General features: G+C 39.5%; 1 protein-coding gene across 1 annotated transcript; it reads right to left on the reverse strand.

The window, feature by feature from the left end:
* Window positions 1-9,800: 9,800 nt before the first annotated feature.
* LOC309800984 (UPF0690 protein C1orf52) lies at window positions 9,801-19,119 on the reverse strand. The gene is made up of 3 exons (XM_082615338.1): window positions 18,787-19,119; window positions 17,948-18,146; window positions 9,801-12,066 (listed from the first exon to the last, which is right to left on the reverse strand). The coding sequence occupies exons 1-3, from the start codon at window positions 19,060-19,062 to the stop codon at window positions 11,993-11,995; spliced, it is 549 nt and encodes a 182-aa protein (XP_082471464.1). The 5' UTR covers window positions 19,063-19,119; the 3' UTR covers window positions 9,801-11,992.
* Between the last annotated feature and the right edge of the window lie 3,739 nt (window positions 19,120-22,858).

Below are 22,858 nucleotides of genomic sequence, written 5' to 3' on the forward strand. Positions count from 1 at the left end.
CTTTTGCTTGTTTTGTATTTTTAATTAAATTAAAAAGTTAAAAAGCAGGTGATGCAGTCACATTGTTTGAAAATCTAAATGATAGAAAAAGATTTACCCAGAGAACTCTCCCACCTCTATCTCCATGCCTATTGTGAAAATGCAGTGGACAATTAAAGACTTCATTCTGGCTATTATGATAGAGAGAATGTTCATTAATGAGGAATGTCTCAAAGAAAAGGAAGGTGGCGGGTAAACAAGGAGTCACCCACAGGAATCTCATGGGTGTTCCAAGGAAGGATGAAGATGGGCCTTATTTCAGACAGCAGGGCAGTCCTTTCCTGGTTCCTGGAACACAGGGCTCAGGTAAAGTTCAACATTGTCACTGTCTACCCCAAACTTTCCTCGCCCTCTTATAGGTGACTACTTTACAGGATTGGTATTAGTATTACCTTATACTAACACAGGCAAATATGAATATATATATTTTTTTCAAGACTTTTTTTTAAACAGAAGTTTTAGGTTCACAGTAAAATTGAGAAAAAGGTACATAGATTTCTCTTGGACCCCGTGCCCCACCACATGCAGAGCCTCCCCCATTATCAACATCCCCTACCAGAGGGGTGCATTTGTAACAACTGATGAACCTACACTGACACATCATAATCACCCAGAATCCACAGTTCACATTACAGTTCACTCTTGCTATTTGTATTTGGTATTTGTATTTGGTATTTGGATTTGGACAAATGTAAAATTATGTGTATCCATCATTACAGTATCATACAAAGTATTTTCACTGCCCTAAAAATCCTCTGTTCTCTATTTATCCTTTCCATTCACACCAACTCCTGGCAATCATTGATCTTTTTATTGTTCCCATAGTTTTGCTTTTTTCAGAATGTAATATAGTTGGAATCATACAGTTATTTTCAGATTGGCTTCTTTCATTTAGTAATAAGCACTTAAGTTTGTTCCATGTCTTTTCATGGCTCATTTCTTTTTAGCACTGAATAATATTCCATTGTTTGGTGAATATATATTCTTAACCTTCTCTTTCTTACACAGAAAGTAAAAAGGATAGTATATATACCTTCTGAAACTTCCTTTCTCAAATTTTACAGTGTATCCTGGATATCTTTCCATATCTATACAAAGAGCTTCTTTACTATCCTTATTTTTTCCCACTGCATACTATTCCACTGAGTGGATAAATCATAGGTATTTAACCAGTCCCCATGACACTAATTTACTTCCAGTATTTTGCTATTATAAACAATGTTTCAATAAATAGTCATGGATATCATGTACATATTATATATGAGATATATATAGATAGATGTATAGATAGATATCATATTGCACATGTGTAGGCATATCTACAGGATCATTTCCAGAAGTGAGATTTCAGGGTCAATCAGTAAATTTCTACAGATTTTGCAAAATTGCTCTCCATAGAGTTTGGATCATTGTACCCTATTACCTGTGTTGTATGAGCATGCTGTGTCTCTGTGGCCTTATTAACAGAGTGTGCTGTCAAGTGGAATTTTTCCAATCCAGTTGGTGAGAATATCTCCTGGTAGTATTAATTTGCATTTATCTTTAAAATATCTTTTTGATTCAACCACTGTGTTGAAAATTAATTTAGAAATAGACTCTACTGAAGCTACTGACCCCTTGAGTAATCAATGATCAACCTCCGTCCCCGCCCCTGCTGGACCTCCTCACCAGGGTAAACCCAAATGAGTATTGTCATTCCACATGGTGGAGAGCAGCATGTTTTCAAGCTGATTCCACAAAATTTACCAGCTGTCCTCAAATGAGTTCTGCACTCAGATAAGTTTGAGACACTTGGGCCAATAAGGTGAAGAGGCTTCTTCATTGAATGGCCCCTCAGAGGCTTTGTAACTGTCAGGTTCAGTGTGAATCTCTAGGAGGGAAGAATGATAGACTTTGTCAATGGAGCTCTTTTTTTTTTTTTTCAGAGCACATGCAAGTAGTTTTCTTGGAACACACTTCTTGTTTAGGAGGTTGGGTTGTATTTATACCTAGTCAATGGTCAACTCTGAAAAGTGGTTTTAGTTGTTTTATAAAATAAAAAATTTCTATTGTTTTCTTACTATTTTTTTTTTCTAAAAATTGAAGTGGGGGTGAGGATCTCAGTTAATTGAAGGTTGTTAATACTTGGATTAACTGAGATACAGGAATCAGAATGTGGACTTGGTGAGCTTCCCTCAGGGCCAGCCCAGGGAAATAAGGACCTTGGTAAACTGCTCTGTACTAGTCCTCTTTTCCCTTGGCTGCTTTGCTCAGTCCCCCATTGACAATAGGCTGGCAGGAAAAGCCCTGAAAACTCATTTGCTCTGAGATGCTAAGAGTTTCCTTTTTATTCAATTATTCATTGAACAATTTCTAAATTTATTGCTTTGTGCCAGACCTTTGAATTTGCCCCACAAGAAATGTAAGGCCCTGCTGGCTTTGCAGCAGCCCCTAATCCAGTTAAGAAGATAAGATATGCCAGCAGTGAGGTAACAATGTAAGTGTGATTAAGTGACAAGATGAGAGGCAGGATAAGGTTACTTCTCCCAGGGAGCTCCTCTCTTGGGAGTCTGCTGTTTAACCCTCTGGTAAAGCTTTACTGGGAGCTCCCATTGTGGAATTTCCCCAATTCCATAAGTCACGATAAGGAGGCATTTTCTTTCTGCCCTTTTTTTTGGGAGATGCTCCCTGGCACTCTCCCTTAGTTGGTTGGCTCCGGGTGCCTCCTGCAGTGGGGCAGGCCAGCTGCTGTGGGGAATCCGAGAAGCCTGGCCGGCCTGAAACCAGAGGGTATTTCTTCAGTAACTTCTGGCTCCACCCAAGGTTTTTCTCTGTTAATTGCATTAATATTGTCAATAATGCAGAAGTGGGGGAGAAAAGCTGAGTCCGCTTTATTTTTTTCCCTCAGTCCTCTTCTCACGCCCAAATTTGTTTTTGTTTTTTTAGTGATGATTTTTTTTGGGGGGGAAATTTATTATTTATTTATTTATTTACTTTTGGCTGCATTGGGTCTTTGTTGCTGTGCACTGGCTTTCTCTAGTTGCAGCGAGCGGGGGTTGCTCTTCATTGTGGTGCGCAGGCTTCTCATTGCGGTGGCTTCTCTTGTGGCAGAGCATGGGCTCTAGGCGCATGGGCTTCAGTAGTTGTGGCTCACGGGTTCTAGAGTGCAGGCTCAGTAGTTGTGGCACACGGGCTTAGTTGCTCCGCGGCATGTGGGATCTTCCCGGACCAGGGCTCGAACCCTTGTCCCCTGCATTGGCAGGCGGATTCTTAACCACTGTTCCACCAGGGAGGTCCCCCAAATTTGTTTTAATTCGTGTGGCCACCGATTCCTTTTGCTGAAGGCAAAATAACCAGGTTCTCAGTTTGAGCACTGGTAAGTAGCTTTTTAAAATCTGAATAGTTTTTTTTGAGCATTCTAAAAGGAAACGTGGTTTTTCAGAGCACCTAAAAAGAGGATGTATTAGAAATGCCAAATTGCTATTATAAAAAGCTGGCTTCTGGCAAGGGACTTAACATTTAGGACTTTCAAGGAGATGTACAAAATTTTGAAAACAGTTGTTTAAATGTGGTCTCAAGAGTTTAGGAGCACAGTGGGGGAGGGATAGATTGGGAGTTTGGGATTAGCAGATGCAAATTACTGTATATAAAATGGATAAACAACAAGGTCCTACTGTATAGCATAGGGAATTATATTCAATACCCTGTGATAAATCATAATGGAAAAGAATATGAAAAAGAATGTATATATATGTATAACTGAATCACTTTGCTATATAGCAGAAATTAACACAACATTGTAAATCAACTATACCTCAGTAGAATAAATTAAAAAAAAAAACAACAATGAAAAAATAAAGCAATAATGATAACAGAAAAAAAAGAAGTTAGGAACATTAAGTCAAGCAAACTGGATAACTTTACATATGACTCCATCTTGAGTTCTTACTCACAAAAGTAGTTCTACAGTCAAATACTACAACCAAATACTTAATTACAAAGATGTTCATCTTAGCATTATTTATAGTGCAGAAAAATATGGACATGATATTGTTATAATAACAATAAATAAAGATAATTAAAATAAAAATTAGGTTTTTGAGGAATTCTTAATGGAATTGATAATGCTTAATGTTAAGTAAAATATGAAATATCTATATTTTGTAGAATATGTACACATATGCATAGGAAAAAAACTCTAAGAAAATACTGTATATAAAAATGTTAACAGTGAATTTCACTACTAAAATGATTTCTCTTTTATTTTTGTTTTTTCCAGAACTTCTACAATGAGCATGTATCATTTTCATAATCAGAAAAATTTTAAATAAACATTACTATTATATAGAATTTATGTCTAACATTAATATGTTATGAGAATGAATTAAAACAATGTGATAAATATAATGAATTGTTATTGTATTTTTGGTGTAAACATTGTTCCTGTCCTTGAAAAGACTAAATATATTTGTAGTAAAAAAAAGCTTAAAAGTTTTTGTTTTCTGTGCTTATGAAACATATGGACTTTTTTCCCCTTACTTTTGGCACTTACGTGAGGCAACTGAAAATCTATTCTCCAATTTAAACTCTTGTACAGACAACACATTCTCAAAATTTAGTGCAATAAAGTTGTAATTTCTCTTAGAACACTAAAAATAAAATCTGTTCTCCATCATTGTTTATCACATTTTCACAAATCCTTGTTGGAAATATTAGTTGACATGGTAAATGCTAAGAAAATCTAATCCTCCTTCAACTAATTCTCCTGGGCTTAAAAAAGAAAAAAATTAATACTAGGCTGGGTGATCTAAAAAAAAACCTTCAGGGCAAAAGATTAAATTAGGAACTTTAGTTTAGCTACCTAGCAAGACTGATATAGGATAGCCTTGCTACTGTTACAGTGGAAACAAAAGTGGAAAAAGAATAGAAAAACCTAAGCAGCTCATAATTAGCCAAAGCAACCAGATGAATTCAGCAACTTCTAAATAAGTTAAAAATACTCAGAGCCCTGGTCAAATTATCTAAAAAAAAGCCACCCACTGTCTAAGGTTTGAAGTCAACATCTCTAAGTTGGCGCCAGAGGTACTACCTGGCAATCCTATTTCTTTAAAAAAGCATCAAAATCTTTTTTTTTTTACAGTCGAAGCAGCAAGGCTGGGGGAGCCTCTTTCATGTCGTAGCAGTGAATTCCAAGTGCTTCAGTTCAGAATTGTCACTTAATTAAGTCACTCAAGGATTCCGGACAGTCTGGAACCCCCAAAGTAAACCCTTCTCTTGGGTGGCAGCTTGGTGTACAGAAAAAAGACCTTGAAAACACAAAAGCACCCTACAAATGTAAGGGCTTATTATCTTTCTTTGACAACTATGGAGCAGTCTAGAGAAATTAACCCTCTCATTTGTTAACCTCAATAACAGGCTTTAACAGATCTGTAGCCCAGGATGGCTCAGATAATTGCTCTAATTAGTTTGGTATGGAGGGAGGCGGGGCAGGGGGATTTGGAGCTCAAGTAATTAAGCCTAAATTAAAAGAAAAACAATGAAGAGTTTATGCCTTATGGATTTGACATATGGATTCCAGAAGTTAAGGAAGAAATTTTACTGCTATGCTAAGTCTTTTAGACCACTTTTTGTAGTTAAGGAGAGGACTGGAGGGGAAGGCCTGAAGGCAGAACTTGGTAAAAAAGAGAAGGTTCCAATGACTCTGTGTGTGTGCGTGTGTGTGTGTGCGCGTCTCCAGATTGAAAACTAGCAAAAACTAGCACCAGGGTCTTAAAAAATCCCCCTGGTGTGGGAGTTATTTCTGAGTTGGCTTGCTTATAGCTTTGCTGGCAGACAAGTCACTTCCTTAGCTGGAAGTGATTGTTTTGTTATTTCATTGCAGTTTTTCTCAGGAATTCCAAATTTAAGCTCCACAGTCAGCTGGGGAAGCTTGCTAGAATTTTGGTCCCATTTAGAAATGGAGACAGGTAATTATGCCAGGAATAGAGCTGCACTTTTACTTCAATGATATGCACCAAATCCTCTGTTTCTTCTCCTTTTTTCAGAAAATGGTAAACATAGGGAAAGGAACAGGACGAATTCCAGACCCCGTGTACCAAATATTACAGATGTACAGGAAATGACTTTTCAAATCCATCCTGTAAACCTCTCATTTCGTGGGCTTGCCTGTGAGCCTAGAAAAGAGAGGAAAGATCACAGAGGAGACATTTCTATGTTCTGGGAAGGCTGTACCAGAGGACCTCTGGAGGCCTTCCCATGCCCTGGTGCTATGACTCTAAACTCAAGCCACAATTTGAAATGTTACAGAAAACAATGAAATTTGAGGCACCATTTGTGGCTTAAAGCTATCTTGCTTTGCCAAAAAAAAGTAGACTGAGGGCTTCCCTGGTGGCGCAGTGGTTGAGAGTCCGCCTGCCGATGCAGGGAACGCTGGTTCATGCCCCAGTCCGGGAAGATCCCACATGCCGCGGAGCAGCTGGGCCCGTGAGCCATGGCCGCTGAGCCTGCGTGTCCGGAGCTTGTGCTCCGCAGTGGGAGAGGCCACAACAGTGAGAGGCCCGCGTACCGCAAAAACAAAAACAAAAACAAAAACACTCCAACTACGTGATAAGTAAGCTACTAAATCACTGAAATAGCCGTCGGTCTTCTTAAAACATTTATGCACTGACTTTCCTTTTACATTAATCTGATCCATCTGAAAGATGTTTCTGGTGTATTAAACAAATGCTGGGCCTCCAGTTAGTGAACTGGTTTTGTATTCATTAATTCTCCAAGTATTTGTATTCTGAGTGCCTTCTAGGGCTAAGAAGAGTCCTTGAGTCAAATACACACCAATCTATTGACTCCAGGGAGGTGAGGAAGGAACCTGGAGCCAGACGGCCTGCCTTTCCCAGCTCTCCCACCTTGAGCAAATCACTTAACCTTTCTGTCTGTACGCATTTTCTCCCCTGAAAAGTAGGGCTAGCACCTACCTCATCAAATTAAATGAGTTAATACATGGAAAGCGCGAGAACAATGCCTGGCACATAGTAAGTACTCAATAAATGTTGGCTATTTGTTTAGTACTGAGCATAGGGAAAACCAACTTTCAGGTGCAGATACAGAGATAAATAGAACAAGGTGAATAAAGGAGGGAATACTTGAACTGCTTCTTGGAGGGAAAAAGGGAGGTTCACTAAGCAGATGGAGAAGGGCCAGGCCAAGCAGATGGTACAAGTGAAGGCACAGAATGATTAAACTAAATGGTGTATCTGGGGAACTGTAAAGAATTCATTAGAGCTGGATTAAGAAGTCAGAATGAGGGGAGAGAAGCCTCAGGATTTACTGACCAAACCCACGTGATGGGAAGGAAGTAAGGCAGAAGGCAGGTTTCTGGGTTGACTGTGATGCCATTAACCAGAAACAAATTATAGGAGGTGGTGTGGGTTTTGACTCGATGTGTTTGGTTTTGGACATACAGTATGTGAGGGGACTTTGAGACCCAAGCAGAAATGTACAATTGGATGCATAAATTTGGCGCTTTACAAGAGCATTCTGGTAAGCATACAGTGCAGGGAACCATCAGGGTTACTGATTGTGGTAGCCATGAACTTGGCTGGCACTGTCGAGAACCGGTGTAGAGAAGAGAACAATGTAGGGTACACTGGCATCTGAGGGCAGTTGGAAGAGAGGGGGCCAGAGAGAAGAAATAAAGAGAACCAGAAGAACACGGGACCCTGGGAGAAACCAAAGGGGAAAAACGTTTCACATCAATTAGGATGTTTTTGACGGAAAATGACACAAAACTTAAACTGGTTTAAATTCTCAAGATTTATTGGCCCATACAACTGAAAACACAAGCCTCAGGAGGATCACCCATAAGCCTGGGTGAGGAATTCTTACCATCAACACTTCGCAGTTATATTGAGTGCTACTATGTGCTGGCACTGTTCTAGTCAATGAACAAAACAGGCAAACTCCCTCCTCTTCGGACTGTACATACAAATGCTTGTTATCTCTCTCTTTTTGCATTAAAATACAAATGCAATACCTCAAATTAGGAAAACTGTGTGGAGGGAGATGAAGAGAGAAAACTTCAGAATACTATGCAAAATTCAAAACATTTGCTGGGAGCATAACGCCTTTTTATTGGAATGTCTGAACTTCGGCACTAAGTGATAATGGAGGTGTGAAAGCAGTTCACTACGGATATGAAACTCTAAAATCCAAAATACCACCAATGATATGTTTTAAAGCCCAGTGTGGATTTAAATGTCACCGTTTTTAACTTATCAAAGTTGCTGGGTTCACTCAGATACCTATAAAAATAATTACATTTTTCAAATATCCCCAGTGAGGCTTTGTTTCTAACTGAATTGTATGGCAATATGTTTTACATGTAGGTCATGTCCAAACCTGCATTGCTACATTCATATTTTAATTAAAAGTACATAGTTTGCAATAAAAGGAAACCTCACTCTCAGCCATTATATCCAACTAAGCACTATCCGTTTCTCAAATCAGTGTCTCTTCTCCAATGCCTTAGATCACTGACACTTACCACTCTATTTAGACTACAGCAACCAGTCTTTCTGACTCGACTAGTAACCTACATATCCGTCCTCTTCATGGCCGCCAATGTGATTTTGCCAAAATGAAGATGAGTCCTTTGTTCTTATCATAATGTTTTGCACCCAACAGGTTCTCCATAAATTTTGCATGGAACAGGATGCAGATTCTAGCCTGAGCTCTGAAGCTAGCTCTTGGTGTATCCGTGTATTGCTTCATCTTGCTGGGCCTATTTTCCATTCTCTAATTTGGAAATGATAAAACCTACCCCATTAGGTTTTTAGCAAATAAAATACTACTATATGATTGAACTCTGTGAATTCAAAAGCACTACACAGCATTAAGGGTTAAGATTAGAAGCAAGTCCAAGTAATATTAGTATCTTAATGGCTACAAAGCAGGGTAAATTTTCTCAGTAATGTTTTGATTCCAGTTTTCCATAAAACTCTATAAAGTTATTTATACTTTGAATTTTAAAATATGGCCCACGAATGCTTAGTTCTTTTCTCAAATTTTGTCTTTGTGCAAAAGAAGTCCTTCATGCCTGATGCGACCTAACTTCCTTATCTTAAAGATAAGGAAACAATCAGAAATATCAAGTGACTTGATTCTCTAAAAAGGAAGCAACTTGGATAGAGGATTTTCCGAATCTTCATGGATTTTTAGAAGATCCTTCTCCACTGGGTTTTCACTACCTGAACCAAACAGCGCCTTATCTACAGTACCCACATGGACACTTAGACATGTTCCCAGGACATCTCTGAAGGGGGAAAAAAAAATCCATTCTCTAATGTGGTGATAGATGTAGAGTGACATGAAAGTCCATTTTCCAACCAGGGATATTTCTGCAGGTGAAGCAATCCATAAGCAAGTTCATTTCCCCTTCTGTTACTTGGCCATACTTTGAAAAGAAAACTGAGATACAAATGGCTGAGTCAGACCGCCCCAAAATATTTACCCTCCTTCTTCCTAAATTCTCTCTCCCACTCCTAAATTAAAACTGGCGGTCTTCCCTGGTGGCGCAGTGGTTGAGAGTCCGCCTGCCGATGCAGGGGACACGGGTTCGTGCCCTGGTCCGGGAAGATCCCACATGCCACGGAGCGGCTGGGCCCGTGAGCCATGGCCTTTGAGCCTGGGCGTCCGGAGCCTGTGCTCCACAACGGGAGAGGCCGCAACAGTGAGAGGCCCGCGTACCGCAAAAAAAAACAAAAACAAAAAAAATTGGCTTGACCTGTACTCACAAAGGTGCACATCTTCCAGTAGTTGCTTAATAATCTCACAAGTGTAGCAACTACCTTTCCTGTTTAAAATATCAGAATATTTACCCCCTCCAAGGAAAAGTGGTATTTTTTCTCCCCTCCCCAGTTCTGCTACCTTCTAGAAAAGAGGCTCAAAGCACCACTAGAGACTGATCTAGTGATCTTTTGTTCTCTGTCACAAACTGATTGATACAAGATAGGAGTTGAAACAGTGAGTGGTAAAAAGAGGTTAAAAAGATTTTCAGACAGTGGCTTGCTGTTTTTTTTTCTCTTGTATGAGGTTCATTTTCATGCTAGTTTTTTAAATCTTGTAATATTTCAGTAACTTCCGAGATACCTGTTCCACCAATACATTCATCCAGACTAGATTCTTCCAGATTTGGGAATCACAACCTCGTATTTCCATTTGTCTGTCACATTGGACTCAGGCTTTACCAGCTGATGCCACTCCCTAGTACATGATACCACTGCCATCCCAATTATTCATGTACAAAGATTTCAACCTTAAAAAGTTTCTTGATTTATCAATTACTTCAACTTTGGGATTCAGATACTTGTAAACCTAGAGGATAAGCAGCTGTAGAACTGGATTTGTAAGTTTAAGATACAGTGGAAGCCATCATACTCATGTCCCTTCCTCAATCCACAAAACACTATGACTGGTACACTTTTAATGACTTCTACAAACTTTAATCTACTTGATTCATGTTCTCAACAAATTTTATAGTTTTTCAAATGTTGGTTTCCAGTATGAGGAAAACAATCAGACTGGGGATTTTTAAAAACTGAATAATGTCCTGTAATTAACTCATCTCTTAAAGGCATGTAAGAATCATGGAAAGACTGACGCAGTATATAACCTCTCTTTTTTATCTTTCAAAATGTTACACTGCATTTTGGACTGCAGAAGTCAAATCTAAGATTACAATCTTCCTTAATACCCCTTGTTGATTTTATTACTATATGCAAAGCATTAAAACAGTAGCTGGATAGAGAAAACACATAGGAGTAGGGTTGTCAGACAAAATATAAGATGCTCAGTTAAATTTGAATTTCAGATAAATAAGTTTTTACTATAAGTATTTCTCAAATATCACATATACTAAAACATCATTTGTTGTTTATCTAAAATTCAAATTTAACTGGATATTCCTTAAGTTCATTTGCTACGTCTAGCAACTCTTTGTAGAAGATCCTTATCTTTGGCAAGCTTACTATTTAACAGGGAAATCAATGATCATAATATAAGGCATATATGATAAGTGCAGTAATATAATCAGGGGAGAAGATCTCTACTGATTACCACAGAAGAGTACCTGGAAGAGATGGCAACTACAGTTCCTAAAATATGACTTTTTTTTTTCAGTAATGTTTTTAATGGTCTTCAGGCCATATGGATCATTACAGAAATAAGGAGGGCAGAGGAGTTTCCTCCTGAGCGAAAATGACTAAATTCTGATTGGCAGATAGGTGGTTTAGTGTGATATTTTTGGAGTTCAAGTGTCCTGAGTTAAATCTCAAATTCATTGCTCACTAGCTGTGTAACCGTGGATAAATTAATCTCTATTATAAAATGAGGCTATTAATACCTGCTTTATTAGGCTGAGGATCAGATAATATATGCACAAAGCACTTGGAACACAGGAGGCACTCCCTAAATGGTAATACTCACTGTCAGAATGTCACATGGCAAAGAGGGTACTTGTCACAAATATTCAAATGTTAATGTTATGCTGTAATAGTAATATTGGTAATTTTATTTCCATGATCTATTTACACTGTACAAACACTGCTGAAAAGCACCCTACAAGTTCACAGTACAATATATTTACTTTAAAAATATACTCCTTTATAAAAGGTTCATAGAACATTGGCATGTCAACATGGGATGAAACTCAAAGCATGTCACCAATTCTGTGGTAGCAAGAATGCTTCCAAGTGTTGTCAATTTTACAATCACAAGTCACCATTTGAGTTTTAAATACATATAAGTTTTAAATAAAAAATGAATTCTACAGTGGAAGGTTCCTGAACCAATACTCATTAGTTAATTAACATATACTTTCATGGAGATGTTGTTTCATAATAATTTACAATATCAATTTAATCTGCCAAAAAACCTCATTTCAACAAAGTTTCACAGTCCATAAATTCTTGTCATTTGTTTTCTATTTTTTCTTCTTTGTTGGTTCTCCCGGTTCTATTTTGCGCTTTTTAGAAGTATGCTCTTCTTTTTCATCATCTTTAAATAGGAAAGGAAGAGTTTCATTCAGTAATTTTAAAAAAATATTAAGCATTAAAATTTCATTGACTCTATACCAAAATCGTTATCCTCAACTAATGTTTCTTTCAAAGTTTTCCAATAAAAAACACAAAAATAACTTTCAGAACTCTGATTTTAAATTGCAAGTAAAAATAAGGAATTTTTTCAACTGTAGTGTTATACAAAATCTACAGTGATCCTTCAGTGCTATATTAAGATAGCTTAAAATGAGAAAATCAAAATTTGTTCTGATAAAGCTATTCTCAAATATTCTACAGTATATACACGGTGATATTTAAATATATAATCTACATGTTAAGAACGGAACACATTCCTTTCTTTTTTTTTTTTTTTTTACAAAAAAGATGTCAATTTAACCATGACATTATGTAAGTGTCTATCAGGTAGTCTTTCTCCTCCAATCTGCTTTCCCTCCCCCACAAACACCTCCCCCCATCTCAATTTATTTTAAGCACATTACTGAATTCACTGTACTTTATTTTCTCAATCAACAGATACTCAAAGTTCAATAACTACCAAGGGGTGGCCTATAAAATATTTTGATGTTGAAAGGGGACTTCACATTAAAAAATTTGGGAAGCCATTATTATCAGAACATAAACTTTTTCTTCTCATTTCAACGTCCCTTTTATTAACAGTTAAAAAACAATGCCAATTTTATTGTTATTACTTAACACTTCACATTACAAAAGGACTTTACAGTCATTTTTTACATGTTATTTCTCGATATTCTTCTGATAGAGACTGGGGAGCTCTGTCCTTTTTTTAATTGGATTATAATTGACAACACAATATTAAGTTTCAGGTGTATAAACATAGTGTTTTCGGTATTTTTATATACTATGGAATGATCACCACAATAAGTCTAGTTACCATCTGTCACCATATAGAGTTATCACAATCTTATTGACTATATTCTCTATGCTGTATATTACATCCCTGTGCCTTACTTATTATATAGCTGGAAGTTTGTTCCTCTTAAACCCCTTCACCTACTTCACCTGTCCCCCAACTCCTTCCCCTCTGGCAACCACCAGTTTGTTCTCTGTTATCAATGAGTCTATTTCTGTTTTGTTTTATTTGTTCATCTGTTTTGTTTTTCAGATCACGAACTCATTATGGGAAAAATAAACTTAACACCTTAAGCCTTCAATTCCTTTCTGCTAACTACCAGACTCAGAATATTTCCTTTGTTGATGTGGACAATAATTAGTATCAACAGCAGGTAATGCATCTTCAAACACAGCATGGTGATGTTATTCATATATTTCATAGAGCACTACAGATTTATGTAGCCAGTATGATAAAATACAATTCAGATCAACAAATCATCCCAGGAATTTACAAAGCAAAGTTTTAATCATTAGTTTATCATGTTTACAAAAAAATAGTTGTTCTACAAACCAACTGATGAGGCACACAGTTTAAACAAGCCAAGGCCTTTGTTTTTTAATTGGTGCTTAATTATCATCATGCTTGACTTTTGAGATTATTTTCAGTAGTAATATAAAAATTGAAATTACTTTCTAACTCTACTAGAAAATGCACTGTTAACATATATTAAAAAGACCATCCTGAGACACTTCTGCTTTTAATCTGTCACTTATTACAAGTTCATTTACTGAATAACGACAAAAACACAAACTACTGAGGTTGGAAAAATAACTTCCTACCAGTCACTGAACAGAAGAGCTAATGCCATCTAGTGATAAAACAAGGAATTGTCTTAAAAAAAATCTTGAAATGTTCGATCATCAACTTTACTGAGCTTCTTACTCTGTGCCGTATACTACAGATGAACTTGTAAGGAAACAATTTTTATATTATGGAATTCATGTCACTTGAGGTAAACAAGCTTAAATTATTAATAGAAACTAAGGTTCTAAATTCTTTAAAAAAAGCATTAGCTACTTTAGTTAGACCTTCAAGATTAATTACATGTTAATGAAGCTACAATAAATATCTAAGCCTTAATCATCTACATTTTACAACCACTAAACAAGTGTTGATAAGTAGTAAGGATTTATGATGAGTTTTGAATTTTTCCCAGCTCCTTTATCTGGAAGGAGTTAACTGGCAAAAAAGGCCAAAGGGCAGAAAATGAGAAGGAAAAATAAAAACAAAGTAATTTGATAATCTAAAAATGAGATTTATATTTAAGAGTGTGGAGCTTCTGTGACTTCTCTGGTGGCGCAGTGGTTAAGAATCCGCTTGCCAACGCAGGGGACACGGGTTTGAGCCCTGGTCCGGGAAGATCCCACATGCTGCGGAGCAACTAAGCCCGTGCGCCACAACTACTGAGTCTGCGCTCTAGAGCCCACGAGCCACAACTACTGAAGCCCGTGCGCCTAGAGCCTGTGCTCTGCAACCAGATAAGCCACCTCAATGAGAAGCCCTCTCGCAGCAACTGGAGAAAGCCTGCGCGCAGCAACGAAGACCCAGCGCAGCCAAAAATAAACAAACTAATTAATTTAAAAAAAGAGAGAGATTGCTCCATCTCCTATTGAAAAAAAAAAAAAGAATGTGGAGCTTCTAATACAAGATATTTTATGAATTTAAAAAAAAGGGGTTAAAAAAAGATGTTGGGAAATCAATCTGTGAACATAGTATGGGAGTTTGAAATGGCAAAAATCACTTCTAAGAAGAAAGGTATTCATTACAAAAAGAAGATGGTTACATTCAACAACCAACATTAAAGTCAAAATTGAAGATTTCAGTATTATCTTTTTTTTTTTTTTTTTTTTTTTTTGTGGTATGCGGGCCTCTCACTGTTGTGGCCTCTCCCGCTGCGGAGCGCAGGCTCCGGACGCGCAGGCTCATCGGCCATGGCTCACGGGCCCAGCCGCTCCGCGGCACGTGGGATCCTCTCAGACTGGGGCACGAACCCGCGCCCCCTGCACCGGCAGGCGGACTCCCAACCACTGCGCCACCAGGGAAGCCCCAGTATTATCTTTTAATCTTATGATCCAGCTTTAAGCTGGCTGAGCACTGGGGTCCTTTTGTTTTTTGATATTGCCAACATCCACTTTCTAATGGAGGACCATCATATGATCAAAAGGTCAGAAATTACCTATGGGAATAGCAGCATTCTCTCACACATATTTCCTGTTATCTGAACTTAAAAGGCAAGCTGGAAAAAAAAGATAATTCTTTCTACTTGCTTGTCCTGGTATATAAACCTTGCCTTTTCCACATAGGAACAAAGATAGGAGAGCACCAACCTATGACACCCTAGATTGAATATCAACTCTAGTGGCCTTATTGCCATTCTTCTCACAGGACAGCTACTCCTCAAGCACTCTCGCTTGCAAAACATCAAGAGACTAAACCCCAGTTTAATATGGCATCATTTCCATTTAAAGATCTGAATTTGAATTCCTATTCTGCCTCTTCCTAGCTGTGTGAATTTGGGCAATTCTTTAATCTGAGATTGTCTTCTTGTTTACAAAACAGTAATAATGAATCATGAACCACTTCTGTACTAGGTTGCTAAGAATAACAAATTAAAAACTTGTGTGAAGGTACTATTTTAGAGCTCGGTATTTTCTAGTTTTGAGATCTTGGACAAGTCACATAAGCTCTCATTTTGACATTTCCCTATCTGGTTTCACAAGGTGTTGTAAGGATCAAATGTAATTTATGCAGAAGTGTTTTTTATTAATTATATAAAGATACTATAAAATATGAGGTATTTTTAATGTCCACTTCATTTGGCATGTCCAAAAAGATGCCATTTACTGAAGAGATACCTTCACTAGTGACTTCTAATTCACACTGGGAAGTCAGTGAAAGAAATGGGAAAGCCAGGTAGAATCAAAACTGGAGAGTAGGGCTTCCCTGGTGGTTGAGAGTCCGCCTGCCGATGCAGGGGGCGCGGGTTCGTGCCCCGGTCTGGGAAGATCCCACATGCCGCGGAGCGGCTGGGCCCGTGAGCCATGGCCGCTGAGCCTGCGTGTCTGGAGCCTGCGCTCCGCAACGGGAGAGGCCGCAGCAGTGAGAGGCCCGCGTACCGCAAAAAATAAACCAAAAACAAACAAACAAACAAACAAAACTGGAGAGTAATATCCTTTATAGCAAAAAAAGGATACACTTCAGAATGTGTATTGCATTTAATTGTCACATCTCTTTAGTGTCCTGTAGTCAAAAATGTTTCCTCAATCTTTCTTTGACTTTCATGACCTTGATACTTTTGAAGATTCAGCTAGTTATTTTGTGGAATATCCCTCAATTTGGGTGTGTTTGTGTTCGGCAGGAATATCACCAACGTGATGCTGTGTTCAAGTGACACTCAGTTTTGATTTGTCCTGTTATTTATGATGTTCACTTTAATCACTTGATTAAAATGGTGTCTGCCAGGCTTCTCCATAATGAAGTAACTCCAAAATGAAGTTACTATTTTTTTCCCATTTGGAATTAACAAGCATTAATTTTGTGAAGAGACACTTTAGATATGAATAAATATCCTATTCCTTAAAAAAACACAAACAAAAATACAAAAATTGAAGTAAGAACTCCTACCAGTTTGTTACCCTTTCTCTTGAAACAAACAAAATTCTCTGCAGTTGTAAAACGAGCTAAGTAAGTAGCAGCTGTATTATGGGAAGATCAGAAATTTGTTTAACAAAAACAGCACACTCTTTCATAAAAATGATAGTCAAAAATATTTAGTCCAACAATCCACTGAATACTCACAATATACTACAAACTGTATTACAAACATAAATAACACGTTGACCCTGCTGTTTAAAGAACTCATCTTCATAAAGTAGATAGACTTATGAACAAAAAATCGCATAAAAGGTGGTAAGTGCCATCAATAGCATTAGCACATACAGGGCACAGAGGAGCAAATAATTAACTAGAAGAAGGTAATATCTGAGATTTAGATATTACCAACTCTCTTTTTCTTAGAGTTGGATTTTAAAGGATGAATGAGTTTACTAGCCAAAGAGGGAGGGAAAAACATTCCCGACTAAGGTGGAACATATATTAAAAGGCATGGAACCATAAAATAGCATGGTCTGTTCAGTTTTGAATTTTAAGATCTTAAAGTTCTACAAGGGGGCCATCTGAAATGAGGGTGGAGAAAAAGGCAGGGCGTATCATAGAGGGCTCACTCTGCTGCTGGTGAAGGGTTTTAAACAAGTGAGGCAAGGGGGTGAGTGGGTAAAAGTATGGAAGCAGAGATTACTGTGATTACTTACAGTCTAAGCCAGAGATGGAATTATGATATTACGAACTAAGGCAAGACAACTAAGTCATTATCTTGTTACTATTGTTAATTAGTATGTAGTAATACTCAGTTAAATTCATTCTGTGACACTAATTTTGGCCCCAAAGCACAATTGCTTTAATATAAAATGAAGCCATCAGCACTTCACAACTGCAGTCACAACAAAGAGTTCATGAAATAACTCATGCTGCTTTAATAATAAGGCATCATAAATCACATATACTACTGGTTGAGACATCAAAGATTTCACTTTAAATCCTGAATATTTTATGACGTTTCTCAAAAACACATTAAAAGGGAGGGTGGGAGGGAGGGAGAAGCAAGAGGGAAGAGATATGGGGATATATGCATATGTATAGCTGATTCACTTTGTTATACAGCAGAAGCTAACACACCACTGTAAAACAATTATACTCCAATAAAGATGTTAAGCACACGCGCACACACACACGCGCACACACACACACACAGCAAAAGACATCCAAAGACCATCACAATCAGTTTGCTAACTGACTAGATTTAAGTTTCATTCATTAAACATCTCCTTCTCTTAAAACTCATCACAGGGACCAAAAGGCATTACCACTGGACTCTGACTTTCCTTACCTGATTCCACTGTCTCCTCCCCTTCTGGGAGAAGCCTAGCTTTCTTAGCATTCTGTGGGGCATCATCACCATTGTCCTCATATATGTTAGACCATTTTATTGCCATATCCAGCTCTGGAGGGGGAGGTTTCTTCTCAGTAGAGTAGGTCTCCGGAGGTGGTACACAGTTTGACTTCCATATTTTGAATTCCTTCGGAGGCTGTTAAGCAAACACATTAAGAAACACTGTGACGAACCGAGGTTCCTATAATCGGTATGGGCACATGCACCTCCCTGCCGTTCGCTTATTGTTCAGGCTGACTTTTTTTTTTCTTTTTTAAGGTTTAAAGACATATTTTTCCATCAAAATCACAATACTGTTAAGTGAAAAGCCAATGGGTTCCCTATACGAATAAAGCTATTAACTTTTAGTTACCAAAGAAGAATCCAGTCTCAGAGATACTACGCCAAGGCTGACCCCTTCAGGAGGCTGCAGCAGACACTGTCTTGGAGGCAGCACCGCAGGCACTTCGGCATCAAAGGGAAGGGGTCTCGGGGAGAAGCTGCAGCAGGGGGGCGGGGGAGTCACCACCGTTAGTCCTCTCCGCGCGGGGTCAGGGCACCGAGCGCGGAGGTTTGGGTCTCCTCACAAGGGGTCGGGGCTGCGGTTCCGGTCTGACACCCACCAGGCTGGGGGAGGGGGCCCGGGCTCCCCAGGGTTGGAGGTGGGAGAGGGTGGTGCGGCATCCCGCAGGAGGTGACTGCGTGTGTGGGGCGGACAGCTGGTCCCCAGGAGGGGGCTCAGGAGGAAGGGGGCGGAGGCCGGGACCTACATCGGGAAACGGGGTCGGGGACCTCACCTCCTCTGGCGCCTTGACGACGTGCCTCTCCCAGTCGATCTGTTTGTTGAGCGGATTGTAGAGAAAGGCCGGGCGAGTCACGCTCCGGAACAGCTCGTCGGGTCCAGGCAGCCGCTTCTCTGCCTTGTTCCCACAGCCACCCGCCGACTTCGCCGGATCCGGGGCCTTACGACTTGTCTCCTCCGGCTCGCTGTTATCCTCCTCGTCCGAGGAGCCTGAGCTGCTGCTCCCGTAAGCCGCGAAATAGCTCAGGGGATCCTTCTCCTCCGCTGCCATGACGGTTGCGCGCGTCGACCGATGGCTCCGCCGGAAACCGGAAGCTGTGCCAGGGCCCGCCCCGCAGTTGACCCCGCCCCAAGTCTCGCGGATGGGCCCGGAGTCTGCACCCCCTGGCGGCTGCGCCGTGATCCTGCGGCCGGCCTGAAGGATTGGAGGCGGGGCCGCGCACGTTCTCAATCAGAGGTTTCTAATGCTCTTTTCTGAGGACCCCTGAGACGAGACAGATCCTCAGGCAGTGGTCCAACCAAACTTTCACATTCAGTAAGAATTTATTAAAGGCACAGAAAAGCTAAAAATTTTGTCTTTTCACTGCCACCTTAAAGCCCTTGCCCAGAGAGACCAGGATTTCTTCCTGATCCTGCAGCATCTCTTCCTCGAAATAAAATTACTCTCAATGTGCTTCCCTCAGTCGTCATGGAAGACCTCTATGGGTAAGTGGACTTACCAAGTCCCAAAGTGAATCCTCTCCTGCTTGACGTCATTCCAGCGCACTCTGAACACCCTCCTTTGATGGAACTTCTCTTGTATTGCATCACAGCACTCTGGGGGTCCTCCAAACTCTCTGGATTCTTGTCAGCCTCCTTCCATGCCTGCTTTGCTCTGTACGGCCCTTAAACGCTGGTGTTTCCCAACATATTATACCAGCTTTCAGCAACACTTACAATCTGTAGAGGGTGTTACAAAGTTGCAAGTCAGACCATCCCTTTCCAGGGCATTAACTACCTTAATGCTGTGACTCCCAAATCCGGGTCTCCAACTCCAACCTCTCAAGTTCTGAATCAAACCTCCATTTGGCTCTTAAACTTTATGTATGGACATCGTGCTGGGGTCTCAAACACCCACTTAAAGATCAGTAACTTGTGTTTACATATAACTTGCTTCTGCATTTGTGTTCCCTCTTAGTACAACACATGACATAACCATGTGCCTAGCCACCGAGGGAAACTAGAAATCTTTGACTCCTCCTCGTGAACTCAGAGGGAATTATACCCAAGTGAAAGCAGTAAAGTTGGTATCAGTGTAAACGTTCACAGGATGCCTGTTCATTTACACGATACACTCACCTCCAGGAGGCAGAGAAGATGTCTATCTTATTCACTCTTTCCCAGTCCCATAGCACAATGTCTGTGAGCTCCTTCAGGGGAGGAGTTGGAGTGTGCTTTGTTCATTTTTATATTCCTAGTACCTAGCTCAGTGCCTGTCATTGAGTAGATGATCAATAAATATTGTGGATTATAATTTATGAGGGTGTAGATCTGTTTCTCAAAATTTTCCACCTAAGTACTTACATTGACAAAGGAAAATGATGGTCCCAAAGTGCAAAGTTTGTGAGCCTCCAAAACCATCCTCAGGCTTGGTAATTTGCTTGAAGAACTCACAGAACTCTCTGAAAGCTGTTTTACTCGTGATTATGGTTTATTGTAGCTAAAGGATACAGATTAAAATCAGCCAAGGGAAGAGATGCAGGGTGCAGAGTGCTGGAGCCTTCCACATGCAGGGCTTCTGGCTGTCTTCTCCCAGTGGAGGTGCAGACAGTACTAACTTCTGCGGCAAAGACATGTGACAACATGCATGGAGCCATCTGGGGAGGCTCACCTGAAACTTAGCGTCCAGAGTTTTTATTGGGGATTGGTCATGTGGACATAGCCTCCAGCCCCTCCAGAGGTCAAGCTGATACAGTATGGCCCAACGCCCCTTGGGCATTAACAGTTTTTTGGAATATAGTATAATACCCTGAAAATGTATGCAAATGTTATATACTAGTCCCTAATACAGCTCTTTTATTTCAATATACAAAAAAGAAAGAAGAAAATCCAAACTTCTCACAATGGTCTGTAAATCCTTCCATATCTGATCCTCGCTATCTGTGAAACCTCATCTCAATCCAGCCTCCTGAGTTCCCTAGTCATCCCTCATACTTACATTCCAGCCATATAGGCCTGTGTGGTCCTCACCAGCTCGTTCTTGCCTCAGGACTTTTGCACTCCATGTAACTTTTGCCTAAACTTCCTACTAGAACTTTACACAGCTGGCTCCTTCCTTCTTATGGTTTAGGCCTCAGTCCAAATGTTGCCTGCTTTGAGAGGAGTTCCCTCATAATGCTATAAACACTTTGGTCCAAGTTACTGTTTAGCTCATACATGCCCTATTTTATATCCACAGCAACTAGAATTATCAGGGTTTCCTTGTTTATTTTCTAACTGTCTCCCCCAACTAGAATGTGAGTTCTCTCTGAGAACATAGACATTGTCTGTTTTATCACTGTATCGCCAGCACCTAAAATGATAGGTAATCAATAAATATTGCATTGTGAGTGAAAAAATACACAATCTCCACTCTTACTTTTCTGCCGTCTAGGAAATGTTAATAAGAGAGCATGGAGTTGTAGAAAGAACACTGATCTTGGAGTCAAACAGCCCTAGATTTTAATTCTAAAGAGCTGTGCCACATACTTTGAGCCATATACTTTATCCTGAGGTTGTTTCTTGTCTGTTAAAAAAAAAGTAACAATAAAACCTTCTTTGCAGAGTTGTTATTAGGATTAAAAACAAGATCACACATGTGGAAACACCAACCACTGTATTTGGCACCCAGTAAGGTTGTGGTTTCCAAACATTGTTGCATGTTGGAATCACCTAGAAATTTTTACTCACTTCTGATGACTGGCTTCCACAGCCTGGCATCCAGATCTTTAAAAGCTCTCCAGGTGATTCTGAAATAGGCAGCAAAGTTTGGGAACCACCACAGTAAAGGACAACTGTCTGATAATTAAATAGAGTGGCAAGATCAGAGTAAGGCCTTTAGGAGCAGCACTCAAGTTACCCACATACTATTTGTGCTTAAATTTAGCTCTTCTTTCAGAAAGCCCTCAAAAGATTACAGTTAACAACAAAGATCGATTCCCTGCTTGGTTAGCTTTTTTTTTTCTCTCCAAAGTCAACAACGTACTTATTTATGCAGTGATACAAGATAAGGACAGAGCGTGAAACTTCCTGCTACCTTTCACACTGCTTAGGTAAAAGGACAGTAGCCACAAGACTTAACTTCTACTTTATACTGTACACAAAATTACTTTATAATGGATCATAGAGCTAATTGTGAAATGAAAACAACGAAGTTTCCAGAAGAAAACATAGGGGATTATCATCACAGCACTGGGATAGGCAAAGATTTTTTAAACAGGAGACAAAAATCACTAACCACAAAAGAACTCATAATTAAACTAAATTAAATTTTAGAAAATGTTTATCAAGGGACTTCCCTGGTAGTCCAGTGGTTAAGACACCACACTTCTAGTACTTCCACTGCAGGGGGCACAGGTTCTATCCCTGGTCAGGGAAGTAAGATCCCACATGCCAAGTGGTATGGCCAAAAAAAAAAATGTTTATCAAAAAAACCCCAAAACCTCCCAAACAAAATAAAAAAATTCGAAACAACAACAAAAAAAATGAAAGCAAAAAAACTGCCATTATCCTGGTAAGTTCCAAACTTGCCAGTGTTTGCCCTTGCACTAGGAATGACATGCTGACCAAAGATGGAATTAGCTTTTGAAAAAGTAACCATGAAAAGACATGCACGAAATGTAAATGAATATTGCTAAGTGAAAGAAGCCAGTCTGAAAAAGCTACATATTGTATGATTCCAACCATTCAATATATGACATTATGGAAGAGACAGAGCAATAGAGAGAATAAACAGATCAGTGGTTGCCAGGGCTGGATGGGAAGGGGTGGGGCGGGGTGGGGGGGAAGAGGAAGGGATGAATAAGTGGAACACAGGGGATTTTTAGCGA

Source organism: Mesoplodon mirus (genome assembly GCF_964341445.2).
Source record: "Mesoplodon mirus genome assembly, chromosome: 3".
NCBI classification, from domain to species: Eukaryota; Metazoa; Chordata; class Mammalia; order Artiodactyla; family Ziphiidae; genus Mesoplodon; species Mesoplodon mirus.